Source organism: Sphaeramia orbicularis, chromosome 9 (assembly GCF_902148855.1).
Source record: "Sphaeramia orbicularis chromosome 9, fSphaOr1.1, whole genome shotgun sequence".
Lineage (NCBI taxonomy): Eukaryota > Metazoa > Chordata > Actinopteri > Kurtiformes > Apogonidae > Sphaeramia > Sphaeramia orbicularis.
Genome location: NC_043965.1, coordinates 53,455,613 through 53,468,734, shown reverse-complemented (window position 1 = coordinate 53,468,734; position 13,122 = coordinate 53,455,613). Strand labels below are relative to the sequence as shown.

At 37.4% G+C, this 13,122-nt stretch overlaps 1 protein-coding gene across 1 annotated transcript in view; it reads left to right on the top strand.

Moving 5' to 3' along the window:
* Positions 1–13,122, top strand: part of LOC115425657 (doublesex- and mab-3-related transcription factor 1-like) — a 38,470-nt gene that overhangs the window by 12,353 nt on the left and 12,995 nt on the right. Inside the window, exon 6 of the mRNA XM_030143334.1 lies at positions 3,686–3,851. Coding sequence (XP_029999194.1) covers positions 3,686–3,851 — 166 coding nt within the window. The remainder of the gene's footprint in view (positions 1–3,685; positions 3,852–13,122) is intronic.

The following is a 13,122-nucleotide window of genomic DNA, read 5'->3' as shown; positions in this document are numbered from 1 at the left end:
CCTAAAAAACCTGCAGATGCTGTAAGGTAAGCGTACAGTATATGTGTTATTACTGCTGTTTTGCTAATTATTAGCTTATTTTAACATTGGTAACAATGTTTAAACAACTGCATATATTGCAGTCAGATGGTCTTTTGAATATTGAGCTGACCTGTCCTGCAAAAAATTGCAGTACATTTTATATAAGTCCTAAAGACATGGATTTGGTCCTGCAGTAGTTAGCACCAAGTAGAGTCTCTGAGGAAACATCGTGGGCTTTATCAGTTTAAGGCCAGTTAGCATCTCCACTCTTCTTCAGTGCACTCAGTGGTGCTTGGCTGTCATGCAGGTGGATGATAATAATATAAGGGTAGTGTAGAGCTTCTAGACAAGAGATGGTGCCAGATAAAAAACCGGGCCCACTCAGGGAGGTAAGGAAGCCCCTCCCCCAGGAGTCAGCATATTAGAGACAGCAACTTGGTTAGAGCTGCACCATTCTTATTAATCTATTGAGGTTGTCTCAGATTTGTGTTTTTACCTGGAAGGCTGCATACAACACGTATATGTAACTTTGGCATGTTTTTACTTCAGCAGTTGAGTGCTGTACTGAGTGAGCTTTAAGATGGTTTACAACAGGCAACAATTGTGTTTCACTTTTATGCACAATGTGTCTTATCTTTATGAGAAGGTCCAACATTTGCATGCTTTTGCCTTTAAGACCAGATATGACATTCAAGGGTGTGAATCTTCACTGGCCTCATGAGTCGATTTAATTTGATTATGATTCAGTTGTCAATTATTCACAATGCATCTTAATGATTGCATCGTCAATTTTATAAATACTGTACATTTACTTTTCTATCTGTCAGTGCAACTTGTCTTCAGAGAGGCAAACCTAAACTCCCTCTTATTAATTATATGTTTTGAAAAGTCACACTACAGCAGTTAAAATAATACAGCAGTGAAAGAGCCCGACCGATATGGGATTTTTGGGGCCAATGGCGATACCAATATTGGGGCCTAAAAAAAGCCGATATCCAATATATCGGCCGATATCCAATACTGGCCGATAACCAATATATTGGCTGATATATGAAATAAGAACACTGATCTACACAGGATGTAATAATCTTTTATTAGATAATTGTGGTCAGGTGGATTAACAGTTGCATAAATCTTTGTTCATCTCACAAAGATAATTTACAAAACTTTCAAATGCAAACTATGCAATCACAAAAATATTCATTCATTCATTTTCTGAACCCACTTTATCCTCACTAGGGTCATGGGGGTCGCTTGGAGCCTATCCCAGCTACATAGGGGCGAAGGTGGGGTACACCCTGGACAAGTCGCCAGTTCATCGCAGGGCTGAACATATAGAGACAAACAATCACTCTCATATTCACACCTATGGGCAATTTAGATTAACTAATTAACCTATTAGTGCATGTCTTTGGATGGTGGGAGGAAGCCGGAGTACCCGGAGAGAACCCATGCAGACATGGGGAGAACATGCAAACTCCACACAGAAAGGTCCCACCCCCGTCGACTGGTGTTGGAATAGAACCCAGGATCTTCTTGCTGTGAGGCACGAGTGCTAACCACTGCACCACCATGTCGCCCATCATGTGATTTTTTTTTTTTTTTAATCACAAAAATAATTAGAGCAAAAAATATTACCACAAAATTATGTTTTCCCTCACAAATTTTGATGTGTCTGCCTCACGGCACTACAACTTCCCATGTGGACTAAGGACTAAACTGAGCATGTGCAGAGTGAATTAGGTGAGTCCTAATTTGTTCCTGGAGCAATAGCAAGAGTTAGAAGAGAGTCATTGTCCGAGCAGGAGTGAAAGTGAAACTAACTGGCTTTACTGTTCCTCTAACTCTCTGGGCAGCCCACACACAGGAGCAGCGAGCAACAGAATCTTCATGCAGCAAAAAACTTTGTAGATGGGCTACATATTGGCTGATGCTGATTAATCGGTGAAACGCTATAATCAGCCGATTAATCGGGCTCTAGTGTGAAATAAACATCTGTATTCTCCCATAGCAGCATCTGTGTGAGCCTCTGTCTGTAATCATGACAAAACCAAACCAAAACCCATCTCGGACAATGCATCATAAATAGAGCTGCAATCAGGTTTCACATAGCAGCTCATAGAAAGGCCATGTCACTTCCTGAAATCAAAACTACAAACTACATTCTGTTACCCAGTGTTACAAACCTAGCTCATTGAATTAAACAAATGAAAATATACCTATTTCCCTAAAATAGAAGAGTGTGTTCTTTAATGAAATGCAGCTCAAAGTGCAGTATCTAGATGGCAGAACAGAACCTCAGTAATGCTGTCACCCCCAGTGTTTGCTATTAATAATGTGGTCTATGGTGCACTGACATTGTCTGTTTTGCTCTGTCATGGTCTTACAATGAACTGAAAATATTGTGGTGAACAGTCTCACTTAACCATGCTGCAAGGTAAATTATTTTTAGGATGGAGTTGAAGTATGCTAACCCATTTTAAAACAGCCTGTACACATGTGTACATGCACACCTGTAACCAGGAGAGCAGAACCAGACCCAGAACCAACTTACTTTGTTTCTGCTCAGAGTCTCACTGTAGCAATGAAATTCTCATATTAAAAGTCCATCTTTCAAGTGTAGTCTTTTGAAACATAATTATTGAGAAATTGCTGGAGCACAGAGATGACATTGACACAACATAATACATCCATGAGGTGAAGCAGAACTTGAAAACAGCACTAAAGGTAGAAGGGAAACTTAATTACCATGGTAACAGAGAGGTTGTATCTGTCTGTCACTGTGCCTGTGCTAAATTCTAAATACTTCAATAGTACAATATAATAATTTTACCATGTTGCTCATAATATTACAATTCAGCCCAGTCTGAAAGAAGCCTTAGTATACTGTATATCTGTGTTTGGACTTGTACTACAAAAAATTCCTTCAATGCATACATTATTGCAAATGATACCATTTTAGCCATGCAGTAAATTTGGTGCTTGGCCTGAAAATGTATTTTGAAAAAGGCTCAAGTGTAGATGCGCCTGTGGGCACTGCTTGTAAGCTGTAACCATAACAAATCCTGTCTTCTGTGAAAAACCTTTACTTGGACAGTTTTGTTTGGTGCTCTATATGTGTCCTGCGGAATGTAAGCTCTGTGCACTTTCAAGTCTCCAGTGCAATCTCTGTTGTATTTTTCACAGCCTAATACAAGAGCTGAGTGTAGCTTAAATAACAGTTTATAAAGCTGTCGGAGAATTGATGGTGTGGACAATACGGGTGACATATTACAGGCTGACAGAAATCAAATTCCATAAAAGTGAAATTGAAAACCCTCTGTGAGGCGGCCTTGCTGCTGAGTAGACAGCTCATTTTAAAGTTTTCACAGTACTGGAGAAAGCACAGAGCTGCGTGTTACACAGCATTTTTTGACCAAGCCACGTACCTGTGAATTGAAATGCTGCCCACATTTTATTTTATTTTTATATTCTTCCTGTCAAGTTAGGCAGAAGGGTTGAAAGACAAAATGCCATGTGTGAGGTTTCAAAACAGTCTACCACAAAGCAATCACAGTATCCGCATCCACTTCTTACATTCATTGTGAAAAAACAGTAGAATTAGGATGTTGCCTCTTATATGGAGCATTTCAATATTTGCTTTTTTTATGTTTATTTGAAGCAGATGCCCCATGGTAGCCACAACATGTCTTCCCAGTACCGCATGCATTCCTACTACCCACCAGCCACCTACCTGACCCAGGGCCTCAGCTCCACCTCTTGTGCGCGCCCCATTTTCACTCTGGAGGAAAACAATAATAATGCCAACTGGTCTGAGGCCATGGCAACCTGTAAGTAACACACACACAATCGTACACACATATAAGCCTACATCCCCTTCTCAGGCCCCATAAAGTTTTACCCAGACTTATCAACAGTGTGGTTAACTACATCAAAGGGAGGGCTGCACTCAACTCTGAGGTGCCATAAAATTTATCAGACTAAATCAGTCGAAAGTGAAGCTTTTACCTTTACTTAGTTTGCTAACTTTTTGCTTTGCTTGAAAAATAGAACTGTACATTGATTTGAATTCCTGTGTCTGCATCATTGTCAGACATACTTCATCTATCCTGCAGTTTTCATGAATCACAACAAGACAGGAAGTTTGCAGTTTGTAGTGTAGAATTATGGTCTTTCTTTTACTTTAGTGAATTGTTAACATATTAACACAGAGATAAGTAAAGTCATTGTTTAACCTTCGTTGGTTAACCTAAAAACAGGGTGCAATCATTCATCATCATCTCCCAGAAAAACAGCAATTTTACAACATCCACCAAGCTGACAGCACGTCTGTGTTTCAGTTTGTCTTGTTTAAAGATGAAGTAGATCTGATCCCGGATTTGTGACCATGCAACACTAGGTTTCAGGCACTCTACACCACTGTTCTCTGATGTGAATCTCAGCTGAGCATGCTGCTGACGGTAATAGCATGGATTTTCTGCATTTCTCAATAGCTATGAATGTGGGCAAATCAGATTGTTTGTATTGATGTGTGGTGTATGAATGGTGTGTGTTCAGTTAAGTACTTTACAAAGAATGCACATAAATACACAATGAGAGTGAGATAAAGGAGAGGTCCAGCTCAGCAAGGTGAGAAACATAACATTGCATATTTCTCCTCACCCATTTTTTGTAGTGTTTTTTTCCCGACAAGATTGTCACTCACTACTTAAGTCACTGAAACTCATTTGTGTGTTTACCTATGGAGCCTACTTAGTTGATCTTGTAATTGTAAGAGAAGCTCATCTTAGGCATCAGTCAACATCACGTAACATCATATCTATTGGAAACCATTTAACATTACCATATGAAATACAGTAAGGTCTAATATCCAATCATTCTTCTAATCATTCTAATTTGTGAAGTGTATTACAATTACTTCAGGCAGGATCCTGTGGCTATATATCACAGGATCACAGGTCATGGAAGCTTGGAAGCTTGTCTAATTGTTTTGCATGCACAAGGTTTGATATGGTTTTTGTTCAGTCTGAGGTTGTAACATGGATGTTGTTTCAGTGCGCTATTTACAGTATGTGTAATGATGTAATTTTTGAGGATTCCTGATTATGTAAGAGTATCTTACAGAGTATCAGAAATATAATATGTATTTCACTAGCTTTTTGGATGATGGCTGTGTAGAGAAACAATGGTAATGAATGTACCAGCAGCAGAAGTTTTTTTCATGTGAGACAGTGAGATACAATACCTTACACATTTGGTCAGGCATGTACAATACGAGTTTCAATTCTTTTAAGCAACAGCTGTGGAAAATCTGGTTTTTATCCTTCAATAAAGTCAGTTGATCTGGCATTAAAATAAGGTTGTTGTTTTTTCTTTTTTGTTTGTTTGTTTTTAATCTTTTTAGTATTGTTGATGCATGTTAAAATCTTCCATAAATATACAGAAACTGAAACAACTCCCAGCCTGTCATTGTAGTATCCTGATCTGAGAAATTTCCTCCAGTCAAAATCTGTTTTTATGTATATAATCCAAAATAAATCACATATTGGCTTTGCAGCTCATCACAGTCTGTACACTCTTTGTTCTTTGACACTTTTCCCAGTCCCTGACTACAACAAAGGTGTTGTTTTCTTTCAGCAATCAAAAGATAAAGTGGTTTATTTGACATCATATTGTGGTTGAATATTATTATTTAGTTATAAAGACATAGGGGAAGCGTGTTATTTGTGTAGAATCAACATCCTTCTTTCAGTGATAGTCCCTTAACCCCGCCTGCATCACAAACTGGAGACCCCCACATCTCCTCCTGTGGATTGTTTGTTTATGACTTTCACCTGTCCGTTTCCTGTGAGGGTCCCACGTCAGACTCCTGCCTCCAATCTCCATGCTCCATTACAAGATAATAACATTCTCAGAGGGTGGTCCCTTGTTTGGTGGCAAATTCCAACACCAGAGAAAAACCATCAGTGGTTTCCAAAGTCTTCCTTCTTTTTCAGTTTAGTAGTTTATTCTGATATTTTTTTTATGCCAAATCAGCATACAGAGAGGCATATCTAAATTTAATCTGAACCAAGGAGTTCATTCTCTGTTCAGTAAATCACATGACAATGTGAAGTACTGAGGAGATACAGCATTTTGTCAGAGAGCCAACTGAAGGTTGTACAACAGCTGCCAAATCCATTGTCTGGTTGTGTGTCCAGTATGTGTGAGTGCAGAGGAGGCTTTTCTAACTGTCTAAAATGCTACGTTGAGACATTTTCCCATGTATGCAACTCTGGCTGCAAAAGTGCCCTTAGGTTGTGTCTTACTCACTGTAGTCTGTACCTGTAAATATATTTGTGTTATGTGAGCATTGCATAATCACCTTTTAATTTAGCTAATGGGCCTGGTCAAATGATAATGGATTAAAAAATTTGCTGTTCAAATGGGTATACTGTTCCAAGTAAATAACCTAAAGTAACTTATTAAACATATTTTGGTAGGTATTTAAAAGTACTTTGATATGGCAAGAATGATGATTTACTTAAATTATATATTTGTGGTAAGAAATGGCAAATAAGCCTGGTAACAGATCAAAAACAAAGAATATCAGGGTTTTTTTTACTTACACAAATGGCTAAAATACCCTATTCCTGACAAAACTTCACAAAATGCAATTAAATATGTTAACTAATATGTGTTTCTATAACACCAGTTAGTGTTGTAGCAAAAATGTGCCATAATTAAAATTTCATCATTGGCAAAAGAAAGTAACGGATCAAATTGCCCATTGAGTAACGGATCCAAACAGACTATAGTCTCAAAAGCACAGACTATTTTGTTTGAAGAAAACAAACAGGTAAGTTTCCAATTACAACTTTATTATATACAATATAGCTAACATAAGGAACAAGTAACTGTATATAATTAAACTGAGTACCTTGATGCTATTCTTTTATCATACTTTGTTAACAAAAGATTACAGTTTGTGCATTCTGCTGGAACTTAAAACTCACTGATCATATCCTCAGGAGGAAACCCAAACACTCAGTAGATCAGATAAAGTCATACATAGAGGAATCGACCCAATTCTCTACCTCATTTGGTAGGAGTGTGAGGAAGCTGCCACTCTGCATGGCAGGCTAATGAAACCAGTACTTCCTGGAGGTACCTAAAAGGCCATGACATCATATCACAGAATAAATCATATAGGTATTCTTGTGAGGACATTTTTAAGAAAACTGGATAAAAAAATTCTAGATAATTCACTTGAACCAAAATTTCTGTTGGACATGCGCCCAATGTTTTTGATACATATACCTAAGAAATTCTAAAAAGGGAATACAGTGGAATAATTCTGACACACCCTGTTCTTCATTAATACATAAGTTGATGTTAATTCATATTTGTGAACACTTGGTAAGCTTACATATTATGTAACCACATGCTCAGGTTGGTTTGGTACAATATTTAGTACAAGTAAGATAGTGGTCAGTAACGCATCAAAGAAAAAGACATGCAAAGTTCACAAACTTTTCTATAATTATATAAAATTTTGTGTAAGGTTCTTTAAAATAGGTATAAATATCTTTACTTTCTGTCATTTTCATTATCCAGTTCCAAGTAAAACCATACATTTAAAGAAAAAACACTAATATCATGGTAACAGATCAAATGCCTAATATCTTCAGGCCCCAAACGTTACATACAATAAAAATTACTTTTTGGGAAACAACACACAGTATGTTGGATACACATAATAAAAAGAATAATATGGAAAAAAAAGAACTTCATATATTACATTTTTATAGTTTTTCAAAAAAATTTCAAAATTGCCATTCTGAGATGTGCTTTCACCAAGTAGATTTGCCCATCTTCATATGGTTGTAACTTTTTTGTCAACAGGAATTTTTCAAAACCAAAACCAGATCCGAAAACTAGACTACATTTCCTAAAAAAAGAGCTATGTGGGGGACAATTTAGATTTTTTACCACACATGCATACCTCCCCTTGGCCAGGCCCTATATTTCTTTGTTTCTGTTTTTCAAAGTATTGTTGATTTTCATATATTAGCCATTATTTCCAATAATAATAATAATGGTGCCTCTCACAGAACTGTATGATTGGTTATATAGTCGCAGAAAAAATTATTAGACCATCAAAAGTAATCAAAAACAATGGTTATGCAATCAAGTACTAACTCCTGTGTGTTTCATGTGACTAAAACAGACAGAAAAGAAAACATGGAATTTCTAAAAGCACTGTTTTTGTCAGTCCAATGCCACATTAGCCACTGATGTAAGAACTGAAGTGATTTTGATTATCAAGAAACCTATGGAAAATGGCTAGATATCAGCTCTGAAATTAAACTCTTATGAGCTATTTTTCTTGTTATAATTATATTTGTCCAAACAAATGTACCTTTAGTTGTACCAGGCATTAAAATGAACAAGAAACCGAAGAAAGCAAGGGTGGTCTAATAATTTTTTCCGCGACTGTATGTCTCCTCCTATCAACAATGAAACACAACATTTATTCATTTAAAAGTACATGTGATCTAAAATCCATTCTCTTCAGACTAACAAAGTACTGTATATTGTTGAAATGTTATATTTGTCAAATATGTCTGAACCTTGATTTTTTATTTAGTAAGTATTGTCACACACACTATTACAGGTCCATAATTAGAAAAAAACAAAACAAAGAAACAAAAAAGCCATCACTTGATTTTTATGGTGTACTTACCATAAAAATGCCAGAAATTCCTGCCATTTATGGCTTACATTTTATGCTTTAACTGGTTTTGGTGCTTTTTAGTTCTTTTATTTTCTTACTATTATCACAGCTCAGTCCCTTTTTATCTGTTTTGCAGCACATGTTGTGCAGCTGTGAAGGAACTGGCAGTGAGCACTGATGCTACCTGCCCTCCCCTTCTACCTGCTGCCAAACAGCACCCGTCAGATTTATCTCCCTCCCTGGATAGGGCTAATCAGTTGGCCAAATACAGAGATCCAAATAACCTTCAAGAGTGCCACGCTGTCCTTTCCCCTCCTCGCCTCCTCCTCCTCTGTCCCTGCCTCTCTCTCTCCCTCAGCCCTCCCCCTCCTTTGCAGAGCCCCGCTGTCTCCGCAAAATTGCCTTCTGGAGTTAGTGAGCAGGAACAGTTAAGATTTACAAACAATGATGAAGCTTGTCATGCGTCTTTCTCCATCCGTCACGGCTGGGCCCGGGCGGTGCTGTGGGGAGAGCCGTCCCGGTGTTCTTCATAAAAGCCAGCTCGGTGTGAAATACGCCCCCGGCCGGCCTGTTTACTGCCCCGCGCTCGTCAGCAGCTCCACTGCCGTAAATTGCAGAGCGGGAGGTGACAGCACAGTCCATCAAACTCCCACCGCCCCACCTCGCTGCCCTCCCAACATCTCACCTCACACTGTCCCCCTTTCTGTGCACACACTCAGAAACACACACACACACACACACACACACACACACACACTGTTTCTCCACCTCTTCCTTACTCAGATCCAACTCGGGGAGGCTCAGATGAGCTGCCCCAAAAGAGTTATGGCTGTTTCAGTCTTACAGGAGACAGCTTCAAGCCGACTCTGTCAATGTTTATGTTCTTTCTTTTTGTCCTTGTCTAGACTTTTTCAAAATGTTCAAAGTTTGCAAGTTCTCAGCCATTGCGGAAACTTTCCTTTACTTTTTTCTTCAGACAAGATTTATATTGAAGTCAGACCTCAAAATCGAATGCTGTACGTTTGTCTGTTTTGTTATAATGGTGTCAGCACAGAGCGTACAGTAATTTAAATGCAAATCAGATTGTTGAGGTATTGCAGATGTTAATCCTGTTTAATCGATAGACCTGTGTGAGCCCATTAAGATAGAAATCCATTACTATCTTTCTAGATGATATTTTATTGATTTTTCTGGCTTCAATCCATACTGTACTGTACACCAAACTGAGTTACTGCGTATAAAGTATGTCGTTTCAGGTTCTACTGACTACTATGAAAAAAAATGACTGAAAGAAAAAAAAGCATTAGAGAGATTGGTGTCAATAAGTTTCTTTGTTTCGTGTGTGAAATGGGCTTTACCTCATTTCAGGTCAGATTACTTCAAACTTGCTCACACCTACACATTCTCCCACGCACACACGCACAGTTGAGGTAGGGTTATGACACACATTGCTTATACTTGCACACTTTCCCATGATGATACTAACACTCATTACCTCAAAAATATATATCATTCTTTTGGATTTATTAAAGCTGAAACAAATCAGGACTTCTGGTCCAAGATGTGACCTCTCAGAGGGAAGTGCTGTTTCATGTCATGTAGCAGCCAGAGTTCATTTCCTTGGTCACCGACATGCTGACAACATCACTCACCCCAGTGCAGTCACTGTTGTTTTACTCCCTGAGAAAGCATAGACTAGAGGAAGACTAGTGGTTTGGATTGGGCTGTTTGTCTTGCCAAGATCAAGATTATTATTGTTATTATTATTGTAAACATGTTATTGTACCTCATTAAACACTGACTTTGTTTAATTTGTTAGTGAAAAGATAGCAAAGTTGCTTGAAACTTTGATGTTTGTACTGGTTTTATAGATGTACCTTTTTTTTCTTGTTTTTCTTTTGTTTTGCTGCATTTGTGACATATGGGCAATGAGTGTGTGCTTTCATCTACGTCTGAATGATATGTCCAAAAATGTAATCTTGATGAAAATTAACAACATAAATATCCTCCTGAGAGCCAGGAAAGTAAAAGTTTTGGCTTTTTTACATTAAATAATTGTCTTGATTGGAAATGGTGTGATGCAACAGGATTTTCAGATACATTTTTGTATTTTTTTATGGAATTACAGTGGACAGTGCTTTTTTTTCTGGAGGCTGTACATTCAAAACAATTCCAGGTTTTTGTTTTTTTCTTCAAAATCTGAATATGCGGCAGTTAAGGGTTTTATTTGGTTAAGTACACAAAATAAACAATGCAGACAAATATACATAACACTAAAACTAATAATTACAAAAATATGATCTTCAAAGAATCTAAAAACAATTTAATAATTGTATCACAATATTATATAAAATTATTATTTTTATTATTATTAGTAGTAGTAGTAGTAATAGTAATAGTAATAGTAGCAGTATTCTTCCTATTAATGATAATTTTATTGCTGACCCCTTCCTTCAGCAGAGACCAGCAGGTTGTCAGGACAACTCTGGTTACATGGCTCACTCATCTGTGTTCTATTCTCAGTTTGCTGCAACGACAGTCTTATAGGGTTTCAACGGTCACGTCTATTTCTGCTGCAAGAAACCTGCTGAAATTGAGGTCCATCAAAATTATTTTTTCCCTTGCAGAAGTGTTCTGTAAGAGTGACCACAGACAAAAAAATAACCAACAAAAACATTTTCAACATTGCTATTACCAGAGTTAATGTTCATTCACAATTGCAGCTCCTCTGCAATTTGAAGAACATCACAAAATACACAAATATAAAAAAGATGTGGCAAATAAACTAGAATATCTCCATACCTGTGCAGTTTCTCAGAAAATATATATACCGATAAAAATGTATGTGTGTAATATATGTACTCTAAAACCATTAGTTATTAATTTTCAGTTGTTTTAATTGTCATGAATATTATGTTATGGCTTTTGATTTGAAAGCTACTATGAAACCACTCTAAATATAATCAACTGTGTTTTCTACTCAAAAAGAAGGAACATTTTTTGTGATTTATAGACGACACTACATTTAAGAGGGTGACTGAAGAAAGAAACAGAGTTCATTTTAAGATAAATCGAGGTTGCACCACATAGTACTTTTTAAGCCCACTGTGAAATGATCTAAAAAAAAAAACCCAAACAAACAAACTTAAAATCTTTGTTTTTCTTTTAAATAAATTTAGTCATGGACAAATGTTTCAGCAATTGAAACTGTCTTAATTGTTTGTGATTTTGAAATGGAAAATTCTTAAATTTCATTGACCCATATAAATTTTTGATTGATGTCATGATTTTGTTCAAACTGTAGGTAAAAACCAGTAGAAGAGAAAGTGACCCTGCAGGGGCTTGTTCAGGCTCCTGGAGGGCATCATTCAATCTTTGTCTGAATGAGTATGTGTTGTTTTAGTGGTGACGTCCTGTGTCATGTCAGCTTGTTTCCTGCTATGCTTCTAAGTGCCCTGATCGCCTGTGGGGCTGTGGATGGTCTAAATACCAGTGTAATCGTCTGCTCAGGGCACAAGTACTGTTGTAATGCATTGTACAACACTACCATTAACACAGGCCTGGGGCTGTGGAGACATTAAATGGCCAGGCCTGTGTGGTTTATGTCCTCTTCCCCTTCTCATCTATTTCTCTCTCTCAGTCTCACACACACTCATGCACAGACATCAACCACCCCAACCGACCAGCTTGAAGATGCATGAAGGAATTAGAAATTAAATGTGACTACTGTCAACATATGTCTTCTAACATGTTTTTTACTTAAATAATCACGTAGTTCCATTTGGACTTTAATATGTTTTCATCCTCTTCACAATCTCAGTCCCTACAGTTTCCCTTTAGTTCTCCGTCAAATAAGTTTTAGCGTCATTATATCCCCGCCCGCCCAGAGGGGTATAATGAAATTTTTGTCCATCCCATTTCTCGGACACTATTCACCTGATGCATTTCAAATTTGACACACATGTTCTGTGCTATTAGGAGAGGTGCAGTGCACAATTTGATGTTGGAATTTAAATGTTTGGATTTTTTCGTTTGTTTTGTACAAATTTGGAAGTTTTTGAAAATATTGAAAGTTAAGACTCAAACTTAATCTCTGGGTAGGCAGAGTATCATGACAGGAGGAGCAAAGTGTTGTGCCACCGAGCAGAGGTATTAGTAAGTAAAGTAACTTTTGTCATTTATTATTGTATGTATTTGGTATCAACTTGTATTAATCCTTGACTGAAACAAAATAATGATTGAGATATATGTAGTAGGGCAATACCGTGGTGCAGTGGATAGCAATCGTGCCTCACAGCAAGAAGGTTAATCTAAATTGTCCATCGGTGTGAATGTGAGAGTGGTTGTTTATCTCTATATGTCAGTCCTGTGATGAACTGGTGACA